Source organism: Xiphophorus maculatus, chromosome 15 (assembly GCF_002775205.1).
Source record: "Xiphophorus maculatus strain JP 163 A chromosome 15, X_maculatus-5.0-male, whole genome shotgun sequence".
Classification (NCBI taxonomy): Eukaryota; Metazoa; Chordata; class Actinopteri; order Cyprinodontiformes; family Poeciliidae; genus Xiphophorus; species Xiphophorus maculatus.
The window spans coordinates 1,980,079-2,007,976 of record NC_036457.1 but is presented as its reverse complement, the minus strand read 5'-3'; the positions used below and the strand labels follow the sequence as shown (position 1 = coordinate 2,007,976).

Below are 27,898 nucleotides of genomic sequence, written 5' to 3'. Positions count from 1 at the left end.
ATTTTTGAAGATAGAAAGACGTGATTCGACTAGATCTGTCACAGTAAATTGTCCCAGAAATTATTGTGATAAATGATAATATTATTTTGAGACCATTTTCTACTAATATAATAGTAATGCCATAATAATAATGGAAGAACATGTTCTCAAAGATCAATAAACTGTGAACTCAACTGAACATTTAAAAAAGAACTAATAGTTCTTTTGGATTAGACAAAATTGAGCAACTTTTCCCCCAGAAAGAATAACATGCATACACAATCAGAAGCAAAGTCATGTGAGGAGGTTTGGTTTTCATTTTATTCATTTGTTAAAGATGCAAAACTCACAGATGAAGAAAATTAAATAATATTTGTGTGATAGTGGTAAATTAAAGAAAATTGTTGGTATGTAGAAATGTGAACGAAAGCAACAGATTCAACACTTTCCTCATCCAGCTTTTGGTAGAAAGAGAAAAACGATAAATCATGCAAATAGAAATTATTGAGCTCATTTTAATTACATTTATATGTTGCTTATTGCGACAGGTTTGATCTGAAGAACAGATGATCCTCATCCTATAACCTCTGGTTTTGTTTTTTTACATGAAATACTTGATTTTTTTTTTAGCTGAATGAATGTAATGAAAGCAGCTGTGAGAAAATCGATATGCTGGAAGAAAAGAAAAGAACAACAAAAAGAGCAGCGACTGACTGTCTCAGCTCTGTGTAACACAGACGGCAGCAGACTCCTAATCATTGCTCCGTAATATTAACGCGGCGCGGCGAAGCTGCTCTGTTGTCGCCGTCACACTGGAAGTTCGTTCCTGCGTCAGGCGACAGCGGCGCGTCGTCCTGCTGCCACACAGGCAGCTAAACTATATTTATCCAATCTGATGCCAAACAGGAGCAGCTTTCATCTTTGGGATGGATGCACTCTGACAGGCGGGATGGCGTTTACAACATCTAATGACCTGTATTTTAACAGATGGAAGTGATGTCAGCGGCGCCTTGATGCAGGAGCTGATGTGACGTTTAGAAGACCTTCTGTTAGCAAAATGAGCAAGTTTGCCTTGAAAGCTCAGCTAACTCCTCAGAGAGCTGAACTATAATACAGCAAAGTGTTATAAAAATAAAAGTTAGTACACCCCAGTAAACATTCAGTCCTTTTTGTTATTATTTATCATTAAAGCTGCAGGATGTAACTTTGCTGTATTGGAGCAGCAACAACATTCTTAGAACTTCTTCAATTTTGCTAAAATGTTTTTACACTCTCTTCTGGTCGTTTTTGGCTTTTCTGAAAAAGAGTTGATACGCAAACACATTAGCAAAATAAATTCTGACGTATCGAACCACTGGTGGGTCTGTGCCTTACCAGAGGCAGAAAAAAGTGCAAACATGGAGAGCTGGAGGTTATTTTTAAACTTTCTGAAAAGTTGGTGGAAGAGAATCTGAGCTACATTTTCCTCTGTTTTGTGTATCAAGTATTGTTTATAAAGCTGGACCACAATAATTCAGGTGAACGGATGACTCCATGGAGAAAGATGACCCACGTTGGCCCATTTTCCTTTCAAGATAATTATTTCACAGAACCAGAAGATTCTTATCTAATCAGAACAGCTATTTAATAAAGCTTGAGTATATAACTTTTATAATTAAGATGTGTTTTACATATTTATTAAAACTGTCACCATGTTGTTACAGTTTGAGACAGATAATCTGTGAAAAAAATCAATCTCCTCCTCCTCCTACCTGAGCTGCTGTCTCTGTCTAAAGAAATCTACGGTTCCCAACCAAAAACAACCAATCAGAGCAAGGAGGAGGGGCTTAGCGCTGTTAATCAACCGTATGTACTCGCTGCTAAATGTTCTAATGTTGAGAAACAACCGTTACTGGAAAACTGTCATTGGTGGCCATGCTAACTAGCATTATCATTCACAGCATGCTATGCTAGCTTCAGCGTAGCAAAGGGGGAGTGATTGACGGCACTAAGACCCGCCTCCTGTCTCTGATTGGTTGTTTCTAGTTAGCACTGGGAGAAGGCAGATGAGATCAATTTCTTTTCATAGATCATCCGTCTCATACTGAACTGTTAAAACATAGACCGTTTCAACAAATATGTAAAAAAAACAAAACATTTTTTATAAAAGTTACACGCTGTAAAACATATTGAGCTGTTTTCTAGCACATGATAGAAAACAGTAAATGACCTGGAGAAGCTCGTGTTAGCTAGCATGTTGAGAATGATGATGCTGGTCAGCTCAGATGTTTCCTGTAGCCAATCTGAGGAAACTGATGGCTTAAATTATTTTAGAACCTTCTTTTTATCATCCTCATTGATACAACTCTAGGATTGAAGAGGGGTGTACTTACTTTTATCCTGTGACTGAAAGCAAAAATCGCAGGTTTCACCTCATGAAATCTAGTTTTGCTGTGGGTAAAAGCGTGCAACATTTTTAGAAGGAGACTTGAAAGGAAAGCTTACCGTATGCACAGCAGCAAATTAAAAATGAATTAATTACACGGGTTAATAAAATTTAAGCATCCCCTGTGATCTGCTGTTTTTGTTGAGTTTAATTTCAACACAGTCATTAAACTAAACTTAGTAACTCAACCTAAATACAAACCTACAGATTAGCGTCTTGCATGGTTAACATGAGACCTTTTATGCTTTTAATAAACGTTACTAACTTAACGTTGCATCTGGGAGTTTCACACAAACTGTCAATTTAAAACTGTCACAATAAGCAATAAATACATTTTCTCTCATTTTCTTTCTTCTCTTTTTCTGGATGGTAAAAGTCTCGACAAGCTCTGTTTTTGAAGGAAAGTTTTGTTTACAGAGACTTCATAATTCATTTTATTTGTTGTTTTGTTTGTTTGTTTTGGATATTTAAAATGTCTTCCAGTTCCAGCGTTAAATGTTCACCAGGATTAAAGTTTAATAATTGAGATTTTTTTTTACCTGAAAATTGTCTTAAAGCTAAAATATTATTGTTTATCGCAATAACTTCTGTTATGCAGAGCATATTTTGCTAAAAAAATATGCTACTTTTATCTTTTTGAATGAGCTTTTCTGCCTTCACAGCTGTTTATGTTAGCAGCTTCTACAAGGAGAAGTTTATCATTAGACAAAGATGTATTCACCAGGCTTCTGCAATCTGTCTAGACAGACTAATCTACTGAGTCACACTCCTTCCTTCCTACCAATAATGGGTTTCAGCGAGCCTTTCATTGCATTGCAGCTTTAGTTTATTATGTTCTGCCATGAACTCAAAGTTATTAGCATAAAGCTAAAAGCTTTTCTGCTTCAAGCTTTGGGATTAAAAAATTAGTTCTAAACAAACTGATTGCCTCTTTTTCTGCTTCTATTATCCTGCAGGATGAACCGAACGTACACCGATGAACTAAACGCGTTTGATTTAAAAACCCTTTGTTGTTTAATGTTGTCTGGTTTCTGTGCAGATATCTCTGCTGAAGCAGAGTCTGGAGATGCAGCTGTCGCAGTCGCAGTCCTCGCTGCAGCAGCTGCAGCACCAGTTCAGCCAGGAGAGGGAGCACCTGCGCATGCAGCTGGACGAGCTGCAGACAGAACATCAGAGGCGGCAGCAGCGTCTGCAGGAAGCCCACCGCTGCGCCATGCAGGACATGGAGCACGCCAGGCAGCGCGACCTGAAGGTTGGTGAAGGGCGAAACACGCACAAACAATACAATCTCAGAATAATCCTACCTCTGTGTGGGATTTCAAAAGAAATCGATGCTTTATGTATTATTAAAGTTCTTCCAGATGTTTTATTATCCACACTTGTACAACTACCAGAACCAGAATGCACCATTTATCTCTAGAAAAACACAAAATCTTGTGCTTTGTGTACTTGAAATTAGATAAAACTAACTTGCATATCCAGCTCTGGAAAAAACTAAGAGCCCCACTTCACTGAACTCCGTTGAAAACCTCCTGGCTATTCCACCAAATATTGTTGTTTCTGAATGAATATGAATTTGAGTGTGAGCTCTGGAAGCACTGCATTTTTTCATTATTTTGACCATTTCGTATTTTCTGCAAATAAATACAAAAGTTTTGCTTGTAATTTCACAGACATATTGTCAGTAGTTCATAGAATAAAAGAACAATTTTCATTTTACTCAAACATAAACCTATAAAGAGTAAAAAATCAGAGAAACTGATTAAGTGGTCTCTTAATTTTTTCCAGAGCTGTTGGATGTAGCAGTTTGTTGTAATTCAATAATTCTTTATTGTTGCTGAAATTGGCAGATTATTTCACTTCTAGCAAAACATTTTCCCATGAGAAATAATCTGCCAGTGGAACAGAGGTGGGTAGAGCCGTTAGCAAAAACCCCAAACATTAGACTCCAGTAAGAGTAGCATCTCTTCGGTTTACTTTTACTCCAGTAAGAGTAAAAAGTAGACGTTCAAGAAATTACTCAAGAGTAAAAAACTTTGTTAAAAAGTCTACTAAACTACTGAGTAACTGGTCAAATTATCACTTAATACTTAAAAATTATATAATCTGACTGAGCAAAATATAAAGTCAAGTGGAAATTTAGGTTTTTTTTTTCTAAAGACGAAAATGACAATAATTCATATAAGTAGCAAAAAAATAACAAAATCAGGAAAAATAAAATTATTCCAGTTTAAAACGTATAAAACTGTGTGCGTCTCTTTGGTGAATTTTTGGTCATAATAAAATCACTCAAGTAAAAAGTACATCGAAGTAAAAATACTCCTAAAACTAGTTTCTTCAAAAAAGTTACTTAAGTAAATGTAACTGAGTAGATGTAACTAGTTACTGCCCAACTCTGCAATGGAACTAGAACTTTTTCATCCAAATAATTTTTTACTTACACAATCTATTATTTCTTACCGGTAAGTTAGTTTTGTCTTATTTCAGATGAACTGAGATATTTGCGCTAGAAAGTACACAAAAATACTTGGTGAGATTTTGAGTTTTTGCACAAAAGAATGTATCATTTTTTTGTGGTAAGTTTGTTTTCACAATAAGAATTTTAATTTATCGTTGTCACAATAAATTCCAGTTAATGTTTTAATCCCTCCAGATTAACTGTATTGCTGTTTTCTCCACTCTTTGTTCAGTAAATAGCAATAAATTTGGAAATACTGCGTGCAGTTTAGTAGTTTAGATATAAATCACAATGCATTTCTGTTGCTTTTTTTATATATCAAATGTGATTCAACTGCAGGGATTACAGTAAAACATGTATGTTTTTCTTCATTCTAATAATTTTTTGTTGAGTTTTGTTGAGAGAAAAGCCAAATGGAATCCTCCATGATGTTACTATTAATACATTTGGGAGCTTTTTCTGTTTTCTTAGCCCACAATAGAATCTTTTCCTGCAGGCTGTAGGTTGGGTTGCCTCTCAGCTTTGGTTCATGACTCAGATGAGCTGGAAACAGGGTCAGGGGAACACAAACAATGCTACAGCAGTAAGTTTTCATAAAATCATCTTGTTTGCTGCCTGCAGGCTCAGCTGTGTTATTTCAGGTCGGTGGAGTTAATGTCTGAGACAGCAAAGTGGATTTCATAATAACAGAGCCATGCTGGGGGAAAAAGTATTTAGTTTCCTAATTAATGGAGGAGGATTTTGTTTTATTTTTGTATAAATAAAAAAATTCTTTAAAAATCCAGTGAAGTCAGTTTCCTTCAAAAGTCACAGTCCTTCTGCGTAAATCTGCACTGAAATAGTACAAAATCTGAAGTACTTTTGTTTTATTTCTGGAGCAAATATCTTACACTTCAAATAATACAAAATTAACTTAATGTAACAATTAGGAGCTTGTTTTAAAGAGTAAGTATTCTATGTTTTCCAGACACACAGTGTCATTTCATAGTACAACCATGTTACTACCTTCAATTATTATAAAAACGTCAAATATGATTTAAAAGAAATTTCACTTCCTGATTTAAAGCCTAGATATTGGACCTGTCTCTTTAAAAGTTCTCACAACATGGCTCCTCTGTTTAACAATATTTTCACTGAGACGCAGCTCCTATGATGAGCTCACCAGGTGTTTGCTAATTGCTGCTGGCTAGTCTGAAGGAGCTGAGTGGGGGAGGAGCTGTGCCCTGAAGGCGGAGCTAGGTCCGCCCAGGTGTTTTGCAGAGATGAATGTTGAAATGGAGATTAAAGGTCACTCCAGGTATGTTTTTAATGAGGGAGTAACATAAAAACATGATGTAAAGCTTTTTAAAAAAGGTAATTTTACATAATACTGCCCCTTTAAATCAATAATTCCTTAATATTGATGAAAAGTACAAGGTTTCTTCACATATAACAAGACTGTTAAATAGTCTGAAAGCGAAAGAAATACCTTTTTATTGACTTATAAGCTCCTATATTTAGCTGAAACGTTATTTCTAGTTTTGTCTTATTTTAAGTGTATTTGCACCAAAATGTTGTTTTTGGCACTGCTTTGCTATTTCAAAGGGTCCAAATACTTTGCGAGACAGAATTGCCAACCCACTCATGTGCAAATCTTTTGTTTCTTTTAAAAATCGATGAGTTTGACCGTTTTGTGTGGCGGTGGAAGCAGCTCTTCAGAACAAGCCCAGCTGCTTGACATTTTAATTCAGCTCCGTCTTGTCAGAGTCAAGGTTAGAGCTGCAGTGACTCATCGCCGCCGCGCCTCACTCTCTCTGACAGCGGCGTCTCTTCTCTGCTTAATGTGGAAATATGCACGCTCCAAAACAAAGCCCGCGCTCCTCAACGTGCCAATGAGTCGTCGCTCGGCGCTAATCCCTCCGTTTCAGCCAAGGTCGATGTGGATCAGCCATACATCTCGGCTTTAAATCCCCCTTCTCCTCTCGGATGCTGTAATTGTCAGAAAGCTGCCGGTCAGAGAACAGCGTCCTCGCATGTGTTGCTGCCAACTATTTGACTATAAATTTGAACACGGAAGAGCGATTGAGTCATGCAGCTCAGTTTTTAATATTCTTCTGTAAACTCACTGTTAACTCTGATTTGCGGCGCTCACTGTGTCAGCATGTTGGAGTCGCTCCGTTTCGTTACTTCTGATTTGTTCTTTTTGTATTTTGTTTTATTTTTCTGGATGGTATGCAGCTAAAAGGATTTTCCCTTTTACTTTTTTACTTTTGAACAGATGTTATGATTCTTAACTGTGGTAAAAAAGTACTTATTGTAGAACTGAAGATTATTTTATTTTTGACGATTAATCAATTAATCAGATAAACAATGAGCAAATTCTGCATATTTTCCATTTAACTTACAATATAAGTAATACATTAAAAAGGCAAATGAACAAATATTTTAAGAAAACAAACATTTTATTGGCTGAAATGCAGCAACGTAGCATAACTTTGGTTCATCTGAATCAGGCGAAGCTAAAACTGACCGTCGGGTTTTGGCTAAAACACATTTACAGACAAAAATGTTTTTATCTCAACTGCAAAATGTTTATATTTTTGTAAAGAAAATTTGGTTTAAGTACTTATATATTGTTTTTATATTGCTAAAAAAAATAATGTATTGTTTTTATCAATTGGCCTTCTTTAAAATCTGTATAGTCCCGTTAAGGATTAATCGATTTTTTGTGAAGAATCCTAATATTAATTTTTTGTTTGCAATTGGGAACAGATGAACATCTCATAGCTGAAACACTACCTGAACTCTGACCCCAAATCCCAGAGGAGTTGAAAAGAAGGCTTTGATTATTTTAATAAATATGTAAAAACAAAACAACGTCACTACTTCCTGTTTTCTTCTTTGCGGTTTCTGCCAGTAGTAACATCTGGTTGTTGATCATGTGACTTGTGTGATGCAAAAAAAAGTGCTTCCATTGCAGTTTTACCCAATAAACCAATTTCAATATGGCCAAAAATTCCTATGTTTCCACTAAGCAAATTTATTTTCTAAACATCAAATTGAGCACTTATATAATCAATGGAAACACGGCTCTTTGAAGATCCTTGAATGACGTAAATAAATAGTTTTATCAGAAATATTCTCCTCTCTGATGGCATTAAGAGGAAACTTTCTGTGTAACGACGAAATCATCGGAAGCATCTTTCCTCCCGCTGCAGTCTTAGTTAATAAGCAGAGAAACTGGGAGTTAAAAGCTTTACGGAGGGCCTTTATATCGAGGTGCTGTTTATATTTCTGTCTGCAGCGCCGGGGAAAGCAAACTCAATTATCCTGAGTGGAGCCATTTGAAGGATGATTTGTGAATGTGTGTTTTATGCGTGTTAGGCTGGATGGCGGCGCCTGGTGTTATCTCTTCACAGTTCACAGGAAGTCATATCCAGGGAGTAATAAAGTAGCTCCAAATCCCTGCAACATGAGCGCGCGCACGGTCACATAACCAGATTTAATTCCCGCCGATACAAAAAGCTACAAATAGAAGCGGCGAGGAGCGGCTGGCAGTTTATCTTCTTTTGTTTCACTTCGTTTTGCCTCCGTGTTGCGTTTATGGTGATAAGTGTTCTTTTCGCAGCGCAGGTTGATTTTATTACGGCACAAAACAGAAAGTTTCCAAATAAAAATGGCTGCAAGTTCGGGAAGTTTGAGGGTGACTCGCAGTGCAAGCCAGAAGTTTACATTCGGCGGGTGAAAAGTGACATGGTCGTTATTTTCTGTCTGTCTGAATCTTTTCTGTCTGTCTGAATCTTTTCTGTCTGTCTGAAGTGAAATCAGAGCAAACTTCAGTTTTGACCAAAATGATTCTTCATCTTATAAAACGATTCTTCACGATGATGATGCTAAACTCTGAGTTCTTCCTCTCTGATTCTCTCCATCAACAAAACGACAAGCAGCGACCGAGTCTCTTTCTGGATATCCTTCCGTCTCTCCTTCCTCTTGTTTGCTCTTTTTTCCTTTCTTTCCTTGTTCCTTCCTTCTCTCTTTCCCTCCCTAATTTCTTCTTTCAGTTTGTCCATCCTTCTTTCATTATTTCCTTCCTTCCTTCCTTTGCTCATTTTTTCTTTCCTTTAGTTTGTTCATCCTTTACTGTATTTCCTTTTTCCATCTGTCCTTCCATCCTTCTTTCCTTATGTCATTCCTTTCTTTTTGTTATTTTTGTATCCTTCTTTTGTTCTTCTTTATTTCCCTTTTTACTTTTTTCTGTCAGTTTTTCATCCCTCTTTTCCTTCTTTCTTTCCTCTTCTCATCCTTTCTTCCTTTAGTTTGTCAAGCCTTCCTTTTTTTCTTTTTTTCCTTCCCTCATCCCTTTCTTGCTTCCTTCTTTCAGATTTTCCATCCTTATTCCCTTCCCTCCTTCCTTCCTTCGTTAAAGTTGTGTCTGACGCTATAACACAATTTACATATACGCTGCAGAAATGTTACTTAATAATTAATAACTGATAAAATCTTAATTTAATCAACATGAAAACATATTTGCATCGCCTTCTGTATCATTTTTTCTTATTTATTTTTTTATTATTTGTAAAATTTCTCCATGTTTTTGGAAAATTGTGTCCGATCCTTCATCTGGATCCGTTTCTCTGATCCTGGATCAGAAATCATTTAACTTCCGAGTTCCTGTGTTGCCTTCAGGGAAGCTCGGACATTAAAATTCAGCTACGCCGCTCTCACGCCTCACTTCCTGCAGCTCCAGGGGTCAGGATTAAGGTCAGCTCATGTTCCTCCATGATGTTGACGAAAAATATCGACGGTCCATTAAAAGAAGCGAGTCGGAGGAAATGAACACAGCAGCAGCATTTCAGTCAGATGGTAATTATGGGATTCGCTGCGTTTAGTAAAGATTAATGCGCTGCCTTTAATTAAAGGGATGGAGCCGCCATTTTTACAAAAGCACCACTGATCTGTGGCGAAGACCGAGGCAGATTAGTGGGTTTTAAAACTCACTTTCTCATTCCTCCACCGCTGGTTGCTTCAGGACAATGGGGATTAGCAGGAACCTGAAAAACGCGACGCTACCGCTTTAAAAGGCTGAAGCAGGGTGTCCAAAGGGAGGCCGGGGGCCATTTGCTCATATTTGTATTTCTGAATCTAAGAAAATTTCCAAAAGTTGAAAATGTTTGACTTTTGAAACTCAGAAATGTCCTTTTTTTTTTCTAGAAGATTTCTGAGATTAACTTCAGATTTTTTTTTTTTACCAGTCAGTTCATTTTTATATATATATTTACAGTCACCCTAATACGCCGTCGTACATTCATTTGTCATACAGCAACATTAACCTGCTTGAATTTAAAAGTTTCAGTTTGCTGTAGCCAGTGTTGGTTTTGTATTTTCTAATCATCCATCGTTTATTGACCTTTTCGGGACATATGTTGTTGTTGTCGTTCTCTTTCTTTAGCAAACAGTTTGGCCTTTTAGTGCATCGTCTTTTCTCGTTTTATTCACATTTTTCTTCCTCTGTGCCTCCATCAGGACCTAGAGGAGCGTCTGCGCCATCATCACCACGCAGAGCTGCAGTCGCTCAGGGAGGTCCACCGGCAGAGCATCGAGACGCTCAAACAGCAGTCAGAACAGGAGCTGCAGACTCTCCGCTTCGAGCTGGAGGACGAGGGCAAAGCCATGCTGGGTGAGGGTTCCCTGCATCTGAACTGTGTCAGATTCATATTTCCTCTCATCATCAGCTTTTAGCATGGAAGCTAATAAAACCGGTAGAAGTTTTACTTTACTTTTCAAATTGGACAGATATTACACCCGGATTATTCAAATACAGGCAGACATCGTTTGGAAAGTTTCACATTGAAGATGAACTTAAATGGGATTGTGTGGAGTAGTAAGAAGCAGTCAGTGTCTTACCCATATGAGGCAGCTGTCAGTCATCTCAGTTTGCAGTAAATGTAGGCCTGTTGCAATAAATCAGTTCATCGAATGAAAAATTAAAACAAGTTCAATAATTTCCATTTGCATAATTTATCATTTTTCTCTTTTTTCTACCAAAACGTGGATGATAAAGATCTGCAGTTTGGTACTTTGGTCTCAACTAGCTTCTTTTTTTTAGAATAATTTTGTTGTTTCTGTAGTTTTGTTTGCTTATTTTGGATATTTAGAATGTTTTCCAGTTACAAGATTTAACATTTGTTGATCTTTGAGAAGGTTTTCTTGATTTATTATGCCATTACCATTATTGAAAATGGTCTCAAGACAACAATATTATCGTTTACAGCAATAACTTATGGGACAATTTATAGTTCAGAAAAATGTATTGTGACAGTCTTAGCAACACATATTAACCACGGTGTCCATGCATCCTTAAAAAGTCTTAATTAAGGCCTTAAAATGTCTTGAAATCATTAAATAAGTCATGTTAAAAAAGTTTTAATAATTTTGCAAAAATTTCCTTAAATGGCGAGTTAAAGGTTTTTAAAAAACTCAAATTTGTTTAATAAAACAACACAATTTGGGTCAGTGTCTATAAATATATTCAAACATATATGAGAAATTGGATAAAATAAATGCCAGAGGAGTTAAATCTGCACTAAATATATCTGAGGCGTATTAAAATATGAGGACCACCCAGTTTATAGTGGTAGCGCCGTGCGGCAGAGTGAGATGAATGGGCCTCCATTAACCTTCATGTCTCGGTCCTGACACTGCAGAGCTCCTTCCATCCGTCTCTCTCTTCCTGCTTCTTGACATCCTTTTATTACCCTCCTTTTCTCATTATCACTTCCTCCACCAATTTTCATACTCTTCCCCGCTCAGGGTTTTGTGTTTTCAGACATTATTCACTACAGGGAAATACAGCCTGTTGATAGAAAAGCTGAAAACGTTTCCTCTTTCTTTTGCTCCATTTGCAATAACAGATGTTTGAAGTGAGGATTAAATCTGCTAAAGGAAGCAGATGCTCTCCTCTTTGTTCAGAGTTTGGCTCCTGTAAAAATCTTTCAAGTGTTTCTAGAGGATGGCGGTCATTTTTCAACATGGCCGACATTTTTTGAACCTTTAAACTAATTATTGTAATAAAATGCTACTGGTGTGCGAGTCTCATACCAGTCGGAAGACGTGACAGACTGAGAGTCAGTTGTCTTAATGGTTAGCATTAGCTTCTGCTAATTGTTTTAATGTGTTTAGAAGTTTAGCCATAGCTTCCTCAAACATTTGTATGTATTTAACAATTTTTTATGATCTTCTGTTAATTTTTCCTCATCTGTTTTGTGGATTAGGGTTAGTTTCTGCAACTTTTTGTATGTGTTCGTGGTTCAGTGTTAGCTTCTGCTAATTTTGTTATATGTTTAGACTTAGACTGACTTTATTGTCATTTTGCATGCACACGGTGTATACAGAACGAAATTTCGTTAGCGTTTTAGTGTTAGCTTCTGCTAAATTTTTTATGTGTTTAGCAGCTTAGCATTAGTTTCTTCAAATTTTTGTATGTGCCTAGCATTAGCAGAGCAAAGATTTAACAGACTAGTGGTGAGTGAACCTAATGTTTTGATTACCACTGGCATCTGCTAATTTTAGTGCTAACATATTTCCTCCATTACCACCATGGTGGCCATTTTGAAAAATGTTCAATGGAAAAGTAAACATAAGATCAAGAAAATATAAATGATTTCTATGATTCAAAACGTGTTGGCTATTGTTAGACACTGGACACATTAATTGAAGATTTTAGTTCAAACATTTATTTTTCATGACAACCATACTAACCATCATGAAAAATTAAAAGAAATATGTCAGTAAATATGTTTTCTGAGGGTCCAGTCATGTAGGACTTGACAGCAAAAATATTCATCAGGGAAAAATATTGACAAATTTAGTGAAAAAATTAATTTTCCTTGATGACCATCTTAAAAAATCGTGGCCATCTGGACGATTTTTTCGAAAAAGCAAGTTCCTTTGTCTTTCCAGAGCTTTCTAACTCCTTCATGTTCAGCCTCTTTTTTTCCTCTTGAAAGATAAATTCTTCCTTGTTGTCGTCGTCCTGCAGCCTCTCTGCGATCGGAGCTGAACCACATCCACGCCTCGGCCATCGAACACCTGCGGCAGGCCCACCACCAGGAGTCTGCAGCTGCCAAGGCCGAGCTGGAGAAAGTCCTGGAGGACAACCAGAGCCAGGTAGAACCTTCATCTCTTATCTGTTCTCAGCCACGCTTTCATTATCAGATGATCATAAATCTCGGATTGACAGCTGCGGACTGAACTGTGTTTTAGCATTTAATTGTAATAATCAGTGTGACGTTAATGGTTTCTGCTGAAGCTGCCAGCCGCGCTGCATGATGAACGACTCTGCCGTCTCGTCTGAATCCTCCCGAACACTTCAGACTTCGTCTGTCTGATGGGCGGCGGCGAGATCGCGTCATTAAAGTCGGGTCTGAGGAAGCTTTCTGAAGAACTTCCTCCTGAGACAAATGAAGTGTAGATTATTTTAACGACTCAAAGTTTTAGCAAAGCTGCAAATGCATCAGGAGTCGATATTTTCAGCGTTGATCAAATCCTGACTGACGGTCATCAAAGCTGCGATTCCGTTGATCATTTGATTGTGCAATTTGACATTAAGAAAATGAATTCGCTTAATGGAAGTTTTTTAATTTATTATTGAAGTCCCGTTTTTCACATCACATGAATCACATGATTAACAACTAGATGTTGCTACTGGTGGAAACCACGAAGAAGACGACAACAGGAAGTGGTGGGAGGATGATGGCACGGGAAGTTTATTAATGATTTATCACTTAAACTTATTCTTATTTTATGGAAACACTACAATTACAAAATTCTATTTCTTGACATTAACAGAATATTAGCAAAGTTTTGCTCACATTTGTAACAGAAATGCAGCCGCAGTTTATCGGTTTTTATTTCTCTACTTGCTTTTTGATAACTAACCATCGCTTCTCAATCAGACCTGGAGAGTTTTCTCACCCTAGATTTAAAATTTTAACCATTTGCTCCTTCAGATTCTTCATGAAACTGTAAAAATGACAAGTTCTTTTAGATTCATTGCTCCTACACTGAAAAAACATTAAATCTTACCAAGTAATCCTGGTCTAGTTTCAGTACAAATATTGTTATACACTTGAAAGAAGACGAAACTAACTTAAAAACAAGATATGATAGCTGGTTTTAAGTCTGTAATTCTTTAATATTGAGTAGAAAGTAACGGCTATAAGTCACATTTTTATGTGTTTATGGTTTAGCGTTAGCTTCTGCTAAATTTATCATGTGTTTAGTTATTTAGCATTGGCTTCTTCAAATTTGTGTATGTGTTTAATGGTTTAATGTTTGTTTCTGTTAACTTTTCTTTATCTGATAGTGATTTAGCGTTAGCTTCCTCTAATTTTTGCAGATCTAAGATTCTTTTTAAGTGAACTCGTGGTTAGTAAACCTAACCTTTTGAATCATTCAAAAATAATGTAAACTGGAAAACGTCAAGCCTCGACTCTAAAACGTTTTTTTATATATTTCACTGTTAAGGCATAAAAACATTTGGAGAGCGTCCTGAAGCTAAAAGGTGTTTAGCAGATTTCCTAAGCAACAGAAAGTTTATTATAGTTTTAATCAAGGAAAACTAAAGCCAGTTAAATTAGGGAATTACAGCTGAAATGTTGGCACTTTATCTTCAGTTTTAGGAATGAAACCCCCAATAATAAAAGTTTCCTCCATCACTCATGACCCATATTATTTTTATCTGTGCAGAAAACTTTCACTGCTTAGCTGCATTTTTTTTTCATTTGAAGTCAGAGAAATTAGAGGGAGGATGGTGAAATGATTAAATGATGAAGTGAGCGTGCTTTAGGATGCAGACTCACACACACACACACACACACACACACACACACCCACACACCATCCCTGCCCTGCAGGGAACCGTCCTACTGTTGCTTGTAAATCATCCTAATTACCCTCATACGCCATGGGTTCCTCTTTCGTCACCTTATGATTCAGATGTTCTACCAAAGATGCGCAGCTGGTTGTCTTTAATTCCCTCCATCTTTTGCTGCTGAGGTGACAAGAAGTCAATAAAGGTTAATATCTGAGCGTTAGAGTCTGAACTGAACTGCCAGTCATGCAGTAAATCAGAGCAATGACTCCATTCAGATGCTGCAGTTAAACTAAAGCAAAGCAGATTGTAGGGCTGCAGTGTTTTTGTTTAAATCCTTGAAAATTCTTGAGATTTAAGGTTTGGAAAGTGCTTCGTTTTTGTATAAACTCCTTTAAAGTGCTTGATATTCAAACTGCACAGTTTTGTAATAAAGTTTAATTTAATGTTTGATTAAAAGCCTAAATTTGGAAAACATTATTGACACTTGAATCATACAACTTAATTAAACGACACATTTCTTCCTCGCTGTCTGAAGTTAAATCAGAATCAACTTTTTTTAATTTTGTAATTACCAAAATTATTTCTATTTGCTAAAGGTCAGAAAACCTTTCAGGGATTATTTTGTGTGTTATATTTAAACATTTAATTAGAGCAGGAAGGTTGATTAGTTTGGATTGTTTCAATGTAATCAGTATTTATCATTCCTAATAACTCAATAACTTATTGATCATTTTATATTTTCTATGTTAAACAAAGTTATAGATTTTAAAGATATGTGAGAGAGAAATTTCAAAACATTTTGTTATATTTTACTTTATTTTCTTATGTAGAATACTGTGAAAATCCATTAATATTAGTAATAAATTATATCATGTAATCATGAATATAAACTTTTTTGTTTAGTTAATTGTTTTTATCTTTGGAAAAGTTTTAAAACTTGCCTTGAAAATGCTTGAAAAGTCCTTGAACTTGACTGTGTTAAAACCATCAGAGTCCTGATTTCAGCCGTAGCGATGCCTGCGGCTGCATGGAGCGTTTCAGGAGGCAAACAAAGGGAAAAACTAATTGAAATCGCAAATTTCACACATCGTCCTGCGGACGTTGCTGCCTCTGCTGACGGTTGTCTGACTGATAAACGTCGGTTTATTAAATCACATGAAGTTCATAAACCATCCGTCACCTCAGAGCAGCAGCCTGCCAACGGGAACTAAACATCGATTCTCTTTGCTTCAGTTAAACGCTCGGCGTGAAGAAACCAGGACTTTCTGCTCAGAATTTCCTTTTCCTTAGGTTTCAACTGGATGAGTTTCAATATTGAACACAAATGGTTGGACCTGTGAAGGACAAATCGACGTCTTTCTACCAATTTTTCTTATTTGCTTTTATTTGCAGTAATCAGATATAAATCCACCGAAACATGAAATTAGATTAATTATAATCTCTTGCAGTGTCTTCCTGAACTCAAAATTTTCTAAAACAAGTTAAAAATCGCTTCTTCAGAAATCTCAATATTATCTTTTACTCTTAATTTTTGGATTAAATTGTTGCATATTTTATACAATTATTCCCTCTGATTCTAAATGCTGTGCAGCTGGACGTATTTTCGCTCCTACTTCTTTTTACTTTTGGATGTATCCATGGCAACAAGGTATAGTTTTTACAACTGGAAGCCACTGATTAGCATCTCAAAAGCTCAAATAACATCTGAAATACGACCCCAAAACTCACAGGGGTCAAAAAGGAAGCAAAGCAGAGAGGAGGAAGAGAAAGTTCAAACAAAGAACAGGATCATATCCCCTACTCCAGCTTCAGTCAGAGGGTTGTTCAGATACATAGCGAGACTGACTGCTACTGGAGATTCTTTCTTCCCACAGCTACAACATCATCAACATTTAATTTCCCTTTGGAGAGGGAAAGAAGGAAGGAAAAAAGGTTTATTGATCGCCAAGGGTAAATTGCTTATTAGTTGACAAGGTGTTAAATATTAGTAATACAAATATAACCGTAACTGATAGCAATTTATAAAATATATATAAAACTAACAGTGATGTAAGTAACTTAAATATGACATAGAAATATGTATTTTTTAAAATACATCATTTTTTAAGTGAATTGAAAGTGATACTAAGCACACAGCAGATATCTAAATTAATGTTAGAAAGTCTAAATATAAATCCAGTTAAAATTTGTGATGATCTCAGAGACATTTTCCATCTAATCTGAGTTTGAGGAAGTTTGTAAAGAAATCTGGTAAAGTTGGCAGTAAATTGTTTCTGTTTTTTCTGTTTTAAAAAGTTGCAACCCATCAATCATTTCCCTGCCACCTCACAATACTTTGCATTTCTCTGACATAAAATCCCAACAAAACACCCTGAGGTTCTCAGCCGTAATGACAAAACGGTTACCTTATCACTTGTCTCTTTAATGCAGAAATATACTGCGACAGGTCTTGTTTCTTGGTCCTGAAAATGTTCCTTGGAGGGAATATTTTCTGCCTCCAGAGGAGATTTGGAGCAGAAAAGTGTCTGTGGTGTTTCGGGACGTCACCCAGCAAGCGGCTCTGTTATCTCTCTGAAGCCAGAAGTCGCTGTTTAGTCGCTCCGGATTAAAACCGCTCCTTCCTTTCTGCTTTCTCTTCCTCTCTCTGACTGCGACCCGCCGAGTTTTTACAAACACGTTTCAGGTCAGGAAACAGAAACTTTGTTAAATGATCTGATCGTTCACTGTTATACATTCTGTTTTATTTCTACTCCACTGTTCTAAAATAGACAATAAGGTTACGCTTAAAGCTGCTGCCGTCTTTTACTGTCATCATTAAACTTGTGGATTTATTAGTTTTAGGAAAGTAATCAATTTCAGCACATGATGTCAGTGTAACAGATTCTACAATATCACCTTTTACTGAACAAACATGAAGCCAAAATGAAAAATATTTAATCATTTTTAGCAGGGATAACTGATAAAAGTTTATTTTTATTTGCACCACGGCGTTTAAATCACATTGAGATCTGGACTTTGATTAGGCCACTTTGATTCTTCACTTTCTGAGCTATTTTGCTGTAGATTGACTTCTCTGTTTGGATTATTCTTCAGTTGATAATTTCAAAATTACAGAACAAAAATGGATGTAAACAAAAAGCAGAAAAGTGAAGAAAAGGTTTAGGTTTTTAAAGAGGATCTGGACAGAGAAAAGTGTTTCAAACAAATAATATGACCTTTACAGACTGAACACAAATCATACAAATGGTCTTAAATTCAAGTTGAATTAGTTGAAATGTTTTAAAGTGAGGGCCAATCGTCAGTGGACAGTAAAGTTACTGAATCTAATTGTAATGAAGGTAAGTGCTTCTCTAATGCGTCAGATGAAACATTTTCTCCTTTTCAAGCCTCATTAGAAGAACAAATTTGTCTCTAATGGTAACTTGGCTGGTCTGGTTGTTAGATTTAAATGGCAGCTACATTTATTTATTTATAAAGATAGGACCATATCTATTTAACTTTCATTTAACTTTCACAACAGTATAAAATGAGTATTTAGATTGTTGGTTCTGTTCTGAAAATGGAGGTTTAATTGTGAAGTGAATCTACAAATTATTATGAAAACACTGATTACTGCAGCTGCACGTTACATATTGAAATAAACATTTAATTTGAACTGTAAAATCAGATAAAATAGCTGAAGTGAATTAGGATAACAAAAAAATTATCTGCTGTATTTCTTTAAATTCACATTTTGTCTGTGTTTGACAGGATTGCTTTTTAAACTGTATGACTTGGGTCAAAAGTTTTCAAGATAAGCGTCTCAAGCTCATTGTTGGAAGACCAACATTTAACTTCCTGGTGTTAATTCAATATTTTCACATAATATTCTTCCTGCATAATTTCTAGATCGTTCCTCTTTAGGTAAAAAAATTATTTCGATTTTGATTCTGTTCAGCCGAATGAAGTTTTGGCACATCCACATTGTTCAGTTTTTAGCTTCTGTTCAATTCCTGGATGGGTTCATGGTCACCTGGTGACGTTGTGATGTAGAACTGAGTATCATCTGCATATCAGACGTTAAATAAAAGGTGTCAAAACTATTTTCTGTTTCCCTTTAAAGCCAAAGTGTAAAACATGTTGAAGTTTCGGATGCGTCACTCGTTAGTGACGTCCTGATAATGGACTCATTGTGTCGCCTCCGTGTGGGCGCTCCATTGAACCTACGCACCGTTTGTTCGCTGCCTCCTCTCCCAGCTGGGGAAAATCGCTGCTCATATTCTCCGTTTCACACCACAACAGAAACGTCTCGAGTCCCTGAGGAGCTGAGAAGGAAAAGAGAGCAGCTCAGCAGGTGGCCATGAGTAATTTCACCCACTGGTCATGTTTATATGCAGTAATCTGGCAGTTTGGAGCGCTGTTGTCTTTTATGTTCAGACGGATTCAAAGCACTTTACCCAAAATCTTATTGTTATAATCTCATTTACCTGGATATAAGCGGCATATTTTAACCAACAAGCTTGAAGTTGAGATTTGTTGGGATTTTTGTTGGGAAGACACAATTAACATCAGATTCACCTGAAAAGGAGCAACATTTAATTTAAGGGTTCTGTTTGGAAGTGATTGGAAGATGCTTCAGGTTTTCTCTGATAATTTGATGTTTTTGTTTCCCAGGTTGGTCATTGGAAAGCATCTCAGTGTTTTAAACTGCTCTTCAAATAAATTAGGGTTGAAACAATTAAATTGCTATGAGTCACAATGAATCAATTATTGAAATAATCGTCAACTAATCGATTAATCATCAGAAGAGTTGACAGAACAAGGAACAAACTTCAAATATTCTTCCGTTTCTGCCTGTATTTATCACTAATTCCTGTTATTCCTCCCTGGTTCCAGAAGTTCTGTGTAAATTTGCTGATTCGAAGGATGGACTGGCATTCCCAGTTTCCAGTTTATTGATTAAACGATTAATCACAATTAATCGATTATGGAAATAATTGTCAACTAATTTAGTAATCGTTAACTGGAGTATACAGACTCAATTAAAGGCCATCTGCTGAAAAAACAACACATTCAAAGCAGTAATTAATTTTGTTTATCCGATTGCTCAATAATTGTCAGAATAGAATTGATTAATAAAATAATTGTTAGTTGCAGCACTAAGATGAATATTCCTCCATATTTTGTGCAATTTGTATTTTGATTTGCAAGGGACAAGGATGGAGATGCATTCTTCAGCTTTTGATTAATCGGGTTAATCGTGATTAATTGATTGTAGAGATAATCGTCAACTAATTTTAATAACTGATTAATCACTAACTCCAGTGTACAGACTCAACAAAATGCAATTTTCTGGGGGAAAAAAACACACTCAGAGCAATAATTAAGCCAAATATAAAATATGTATGTTTTGCATTTAAGATAAAAAAAAACTAAAGAAAGAAAACTATCTGTTTAACATGTTCTAACTAAAACTCAAGTGGCATTTTATGTTAAAAAACAATAATTTAATGTGTTTCTAATTTTACCACTTAAAAAAGGCTTAAGGGATAAAGTGAAAAATCTGTATCTTTTGTTATGATTGATTAATCATCTGAATAGTTGATAAAATAATTACAGATCTAATCATTAGCTGCAGCCTTAAATTCATGTTCCTCCTATGTTTGTCCCTCTTTTATCTCCAAATCCTGTCACTCCTCCAAGTTTCCACAATTTGTACGTCCATTTGTGAAGCCAAACGCCTCAGAGAAGCCAAACAGTGGACTGTCATTCCTTCGCTTTGGTTTTTATTATTGAGCAGCCAACATGTTGTTCCTGAAACTACTGATCCCGCTCCAGAGAGGATGCAAGGCCGGCGCCTGGCTGCAGATGGATTCAGTCGCTGGCGTCTCTCCTTCCTCCTCACTGGGCTCCTTCTGTCTGTAGACCAGTTAATCCAGTAATGCAGCTCTCCTCGGGCTGTGGGTTTGGGTCAGGAAAGTGTTGCATTGAGTGTGTTTGTGTCCATCCTCCCTGAGGGAACACTTTCTGTCACAAGGGTTGGCAATTTCTACGACCCAAAGAGCCATTTTGCTCTCAGAAAAGCCAAAAAAATTATTTAGAGCCGCAAATGTCTCGTGACTTTAAAAACATGTTACTGGTGCTTTTTGTGTCATTTTTATGAACAAATATTTTGCCAAATATTTCATGTTAAAACATGCATTTATTATTATATGTAATAAAAGCATTAACTGGTTTGTTTTAATTTTTAGCCAAAGTTATCAGGGGCCATTTTGGAACGTCCAAAGAGCCACTTGTGGCTCTGGAGCCTCAGGTTGAAGACCCCTTAGCTTTAACAAAGAAGATGTCTCTTCAAGCCATTTTCTCTTTGCAAAAAATGGTCCAGCTGCATCAGATTGGATGGAGATTGTTAATTTTCCAGTTTCATTAGTTGGAATTAAGTCAGAACTTTGACTAGGCCATTCTAAAACATTAATATGCTTTGATGTGAACCAACTTTTTGATGTTACTGTGTTTTTATTCACCTGAATCTAATAATTAAACAATCAGCAGGAATCTGTACAGGGTTCATACAAATCCCTGAAAATTCTTGAATTTAATTTGATGTTTTCAAGGTTTGGGAAGTGCTTGATTTCTGTATAAAGTCATTGAAAGTGCTTGATATTCAAATGGAACAATTTAGTAATATATAATCCAAATTAGGAAAACATTATTTGCACCTGAATCCAGATATTTACATAAACCTGATGAAAATACACACATTTTTCTCGCTGTCTAAAGATAAATCAGACTAAACTTCGTCTGTTTTAGGTCAGTTAAAATCAACAAAATTATTTCTATTTATTAAATGCCACAGAGATTTTCTTTATATATTGTGTTTAAGCATTTAATTTGAGCAAGAAGGTAATTTACCCTAAATATGTTTGGATTGTTTCAATGTAATGAATATTTATTATTCCTAATTTGGTTTATATTTTATACGTTAAACAACGTTGTTGACATTTTGGGATTTTTTTTGTAAAATTAGTGTTTTTTTCTCAAATCAATCTGATGTATAATGTGTATGACATTTAAAAAATATATTTTCTATTATTGTAATTTATTTTGTCCCTGCTGTCTATCACAAAACATTATTAATAACAGTAATAATTTTTTTAGTCCATTTGTGTTGTTTTTATCTGTAAAGTGATGCTGCAAAAGTTGGAAAACTTACCTTGGAAATGCTTGAAAAATACTTGAACAGGGATCCATCTCAAGCCTTTAGAAAGACGCTGATGATTGGACTGAATTTGTTCCCTGGTTTCAGGAGCGGGACCTGCTGAGCCGGATCTCTGAGCTGCAGGAGGAGGTTTCCCGGAGGAAGAGCCACATCGCTCAGCTGGACCACCAGATCCACACGCTCAACGAGAACATCAGCACCCTGACCAGGGAGCTGGAGCTGAAGGGCAAAGAGGTGCTGAAGATCCGCAGCGAAGCCAACCAGCAGATCCGGTAAGACGAAACCCAAAGCCCAAATGATTGTTTTCCTCTGCCAGATCCAGTTACAGTTTGAGATGGCTTCATTTTAGGCTTTTAAACCAGAATACACACATGTACATATATATATATATATATATATATATATATATATATATATATATATATATATATTACCTTATTAGTGTTTTAGAGAGTTATATCAATTAAAAGAGTGAGGCTCTGTGTAAAACATTTATTTAATATAGACTGGAGTAAAACTGAAACTTCAATGTTTCAGTAAATCATGTTGAGAGTAAAGAGTTTAAAGATATGAAAGGGGACGTATTCTGCAAAATTCACATTTTGTTCATTTTTTCACATCCTCTTTAGCTGCTTCTACAAACAGGCCAAGCGCTTAAAAAACCATCCAGCTGTTGTTTTTTATCAGTAAGTTAATGTTTCTTGGTGTCTGGAAAATGAGCCATTTCAAAAAACCTCCCAGTTGTTAAGTGACCTTCCATGTTACCTAGCAACCCCATCCAGTCCCAGCCCTGTTACCTAGCAACCCCAGCTGCGTTCCAGCACGTTTGGCCAGCTGGTTTTACGGCTGTGAGCGCTGTAAAAAGTGTTTTGTTGATTTAACATCCAGAAACCACATGCTCCATTCTTGTTGGATGTGCAGGAGGCTCCACTTCTGCTTTTCAAAGACGTACTACGGTATTAATAATTGTGCATTCGTTTGCAGCTATTTTGAGTGTAAGTGTTGAGTTGGGGGTCATGACCAGCAGCAGGTTATTTGGATTTAAAGTGACAGGAGGACGGAGCCGACTGAAGTCTCACAATCTAAGAACAATTTTGTGCAAAAAATATAATGAACATGTTTTGTTTAGGCCACAGGCCTATCCTGACCTGTTAAAGGAAGAATTACAAGTTTCCTTTAAATCCATTAAGCAGTGGATCCGTCTCCAACCTTTTGGTGCTAAATTTAAACTCTCCTGATTATATTTGATGACGCCTCGCTTCCCTTCTCATTAAATCATCGAATTGGGAATCTTAGTTATTTTGGGTGAAAAGAAAAACCCTGATGTGTAGCCATGTTGTTCCCTGCGGCTCCATGTGAATTTTTATAGCAGTTTTCTGCAGCTGATGCGTTGAAATCAGTCATCTTTATGTGTTTCAAGGTTTTTTGTTTAGTTTTTTCAGCCGCCCTCCTGTTGCGCCGTTATTCGCCATTAGTTTGCTGACAGGCCTCTTCTGTTACATAAGATCTGAATTGTGGTTAAAAATAGACTGATAAATAAAAAAAGAGGAAGATGTGCGCCCCTCAGGGAGAGTCGGCCTAGTCGGAGTGAGAGGCAGACTCCTTCATTATCCCTTCTTCTCCTTTTTTCATCAAACATCCTTCCATCAAAGACGATCAACTTCCACCATCGTTTATTTGACGTAATAAATTATTTAATGTCACATTCACTGCTTTCATTTGGTTGATTTTTTTCCCCTCCATCTTAATTACAGCCATTGTTTTTTTTGTCATGCGGTTTGTTGTTTAAGTTATTTCCATGCGTCGTGCGTCTCCTTTTTCCAATCTCACTCCCGCTTCCTCCTCAGAGCAATCAATTATGTTTTCTCCCGGGAGACGCATGCAGTCGCCACGTCCTGATTGAGTCTTCAGGCGAAACGTCGGCCATTTGCAGATTAAAATGAAATCTGTTTCTGGTTCTTTATTTATTTTTCTGTGTGCGTCACCGCACCGCAGAGCTGGATGGGATGAAAGAGGAGATTTGTTTCAGTTCTGCTCTGCTGGAAAATGGCGCAGAGCCGCCTGGTTCAGGCGGCCATGACGGCGGCCATGACGGCGGTGAAGGCCCAATGCCACAACAAATTGGTTCAGATCAAGGAAGAAAAATTAAGGATGGACATGCTGTCTTCCATCCAACTGATCATCCATCCATCCATCCATCCATCCATCCATCCATCCAACCATCCATCCATCCATCCATCCATCCATCCAGGAGGAGACGTTGGCTTGCTAATAAATGTGGTTTACTGGAGTCACATGTTTTTTGTCGCTCTACAATTTGAGTTGCATTTCTGAAATTAATTATTTTAGTTATTTGATATTAGTTAAAATACAGGATAAAACATAATTAATTCAACCAGATTTTAATTCATGTTTATTCATGATTCATGATTATATAGGAAACAGCTGCAGTGTGCAGCTTTGCCTATAGATGGCGCCAGACTTAACACAACACTCCTTTAAAATGCTGGCAAACATTAAGGCTTTCAATCAGAAAGTGGGTAATTGTTTAAATTTTGAATCTGATTTTGTTTCTGAAGGAACGTTTTTATACTTTTAAAACAATTTTATGTTAAAACATTAAAATAAAACTTGCATAAGTTTTCCCAAACTCATCCCCCAAATCTGAGCTTTTAATGCTGAATTATACATCTGTACTTCATATTTACGTTTTTCCAAGTAAAAAAATGACATGCTATCATCATTTCTTAATAAACTGGGTTGATTTTTTGCAGCTCCAGCTCGGGTTGGGCTCATTATGCGTGTGTAAACTAACCTGCAGAGTTCAGCAGATCGATGCTGCGATTCGCTCAGCTCTTCCTCTTCCTCTCTCCTCAGGGCTCATGAACAGGAGCTGATGAAGAGGCACGAGCGGGAGCTGACGGAGCTGAGCGCCGCCCACAGCAGGGAGACCCAGAACATGCTGTCGGACTTCAACAAAGCACAGGAGCTCCTCAAGGACAAGATCTCGGCTCTTCAGATTCTGTATGTACGCAAAACGAATTTGAGCAAAACGAATTCGACTTTGGCTGTTACGGAGAATATCTGTTGTGGATTTGGTTGGAAAGAGATTAAAAACTGGACTTTATTTCCACAAGATGGAGGAAAACGATGCTGAGCAAACTTTAGCTAGGACATTAATGAGACAAATTCAGTGAAAACATTTTGTTGTTCAAATCAGATTTACTGAGAAATCTGGGAAACTCTAGAATTTAATGAAAGAATTTTACAATTCATAAAAAAAATGTGATTGTCCTGAATTTTTACTCCTTACGTTGTCTGAAAACTGTTTCCATCCATCTATCCGTTTGTCCAGCTTTTCTTCCTTCCAGTCGTTTTTGTAGGTTTCGTTTTTAAAGTCTGGCCTCTATTGAAATTTTCCATAAATCTTCTTCTATACTTTTACTGTAAAAATTTAACAAAAAGAACAGAGACTCTGGAGGATATTAAATAATTTGGATTTCGGCTCATCAGTCTGAATGTCAGCAGAGTTGGAAACTAATGTGCAGATTTAGATAAAATGTGACCCAGATAGATTTATCATGGCGAGAAATTATGAAGGTTGATATAATTTTAGTTAAAATGTGTGTGTATATATATATATATATGTATATACGTATATACTGTATATATATATATATAATTATTTCTGATGATCCAAGTTGTTTTTATTCCAGGGATATGAAGGTGACATCAGCCATTAGCTGAAGCCAGTTTTGTGTAAGAAAAAAAAAAGTTGTCAGATAAAATGTCACAGGAGAGAAAACAATGGATGCTGGAAAAGAAAAGCAGAGGAAGTGGAAGGTTTTTAGTTGCTGGCGGCGAACAGACCGAACCTGAAATTTATAAAGAGAGTCAGAGTGAAAGTCAGAGGAAGACGGATGAGTGAAATAAACGCTCTGCTGTTCTTAAAGGCAGCAGTCACCCTCTTCATCATAGCTGACCTCCTTTTCAGTCGGATTCTGGTGACAGCACAGCGCCACCTGCTGGTCTGTACAGAAAAAAAATAGTTTAGTCTTTAATGTAGTTCATCTTCCTGGAGAAAATATCTCATCTCTGTTATAATTTCCTGTAAAAAGTTACATTTTCCAGCATTTTTAAGTTGGTTTATGGTTAAAAGCTCCAGCTCTGTTAAAGTTAAGATAAAAAAAACTTAACAACTCTTATATATGCTTTTTTGTTTTATTTTGTACAGAAGCAAAATAACTTTTATTAATTTAAGAACATAAGTATTTTTGTAGCTGCTGTTGCATTTTTTGCTACAACCTACATCAAAGGAATGAAATATTATTGAACTTTAGGGAACAAAATGTTTGTTTTCTTATTTAAAAAAATAATTGGATTGTTTATTTTTTTTATCTTTTAATATATTTCCAATCTTGTACAAACAATCCTTAAATGAAAAATCTACAGAATGTATAAATTTTCTTATCTGATTAATTGATTAATCAGTTAATCGTGAGAATAATCGACTAAAATAATTTTAGTTCCAGCGTTAGTTCAATTTATGGCTTACCTTAAATCTCATCTGTTTTTATTCTTCATCTTTCTGACTTTAATTCCTGTTGATGCTTTTCTGCTTTTTGCTTAGGGGAAAATTCACTTTTACTAATTTAAGTAAGAACAGCACAAATCTATCTTAACAAATTTAGTCCATTCCTACCTGATCAATCACTGTAACGGCTTCAGCTGCACTGATTGGATTTAATGCATATTTTAATGTTTCATTTTCCATTTGGGTCAAATAAATGGCCAGAAAACCTGCAGCCTTCACTTATCATTGACCGTTAATCACTATGTGTACATAAAAACAACCCTTTCGTATCTATTGATCCAGATTTTTCACTGTAAGTTACAAAACTAAATAAAAGTTTCCTACATTTCCTAAAGGTGTGCATCAAGTAAAGTTTTATTTGTATTTTTTTTATATTTTCAAGCTTTGAAATGATAAAAAAGGTTAAAGGAAGCCTGAGGCAACAGTTTGCAAGCCAAGGCCGACGGCTTGTAAACACTTTGAAGCCTCTGAGAGTTTAGCTCTGTTTTGCTCTTTGTTTCAGAAAACTCTTCTCCATTTTTGAATCGTCTTTAAAGTTCTCTTCACAGGGTTGTTTGTTTTTTTCCTAGATTTTTTAATGAAAACTTCTTTAAAAATTTATATTTCACATTAAAAACAGATCCTCAGTTTGAGTCTCCTGGTGTCTCTCGCCTCTTGCCAGTTAATAGTTTAGAAGTTGTTTGCTTTAATATCGACCTTCAGCTCATCTGCATCGTTGGTTCATCTTCCTCTTTACAATAATCTGTAGATTTATGTAAATTTTTTATTATTTTAATTATTTTAGTTATCGATTAATCTATCTGTCTGACAATTAATCAAATATTCTCACAATTAATCGGCTAAAACAAATAGGTATTCTAAAGATTTTTCATTTAACCCTCTTTTGTACAATATTAGAAATACAGTAAAAGATGAAAATAAACTAAATAAATGAGGAAATAAACATTTTATTCACTGAAATGCAATAACAGCATTCCTTTAGCGTATGCCTGATCAGTTGCACTAAATTAGTTGACTATTATTTCTATAATCGATTCATCGTGATGAATCCGATTAACCGTTTAATCGAAAGTGAAGGAATATAAGTCTGTCCTTTGGATTCTCTCAGGTACATACAAATTGTGGAACCAGATTAAAAAAGGAACAAACTTAGGAGAAACATTCATTTTACGATTGCAACTAATGATTATTTTAGTACTTGATTATTCTGGCGATTAATCGAGTAATCAATTTTAAAAAATGGCGCATTCTGTATATTTTTCTACTTAAGCGTTTTTACATATAGTTTTGGTTTTATTACTGCTCTGAATATGTTGTCCTTTCAGCAAATAGTCTTTTTTTGAGTCTGTATACTCTAGGAATGACTAATCAATTACTAAATTAGTTGATGA

The 27,898-nt window shown here is 36.1% G+C and overlaps 1 protein-coding gene across 2 annotated transcripts in view; it reads left to right on the top strand.

The window, feature by feature from the left end:
• The window catches only part of fam184a (family with sequence similarity 184 member A), a 129,090-nt gene that overhangs the window by 89,001 nt on the left and 12,191 nt on the right, over window positions 1–27,898 (top strand). For both annotated transcript variants that reach the window (XM_014473626.2, XM_005811844.3), the window contains exons 14-18: window positions 3,444–3,656; window positions 10,365–10,518; window positions 12,880–13,007; window positions 22,001–22,185; window positions 24,791–24,937. In XM_014473626.2, coding sequence (XP_014329112.1) covers window positions 3,444–3,656; window positions 10,365–10,518; window positions 12,880–13,007; window positions 22,001–22,185; window positions 24,791–24,937 — 827 coding nt within the window. The remainder of the gene's footprint in view (window positions 1–3,443; window positions 3,657–10,364; window positions 10,519–12,879; window positions 13,008–22,000; window positions 22,186–24,790; window positions 24,938–27,898) is intronic.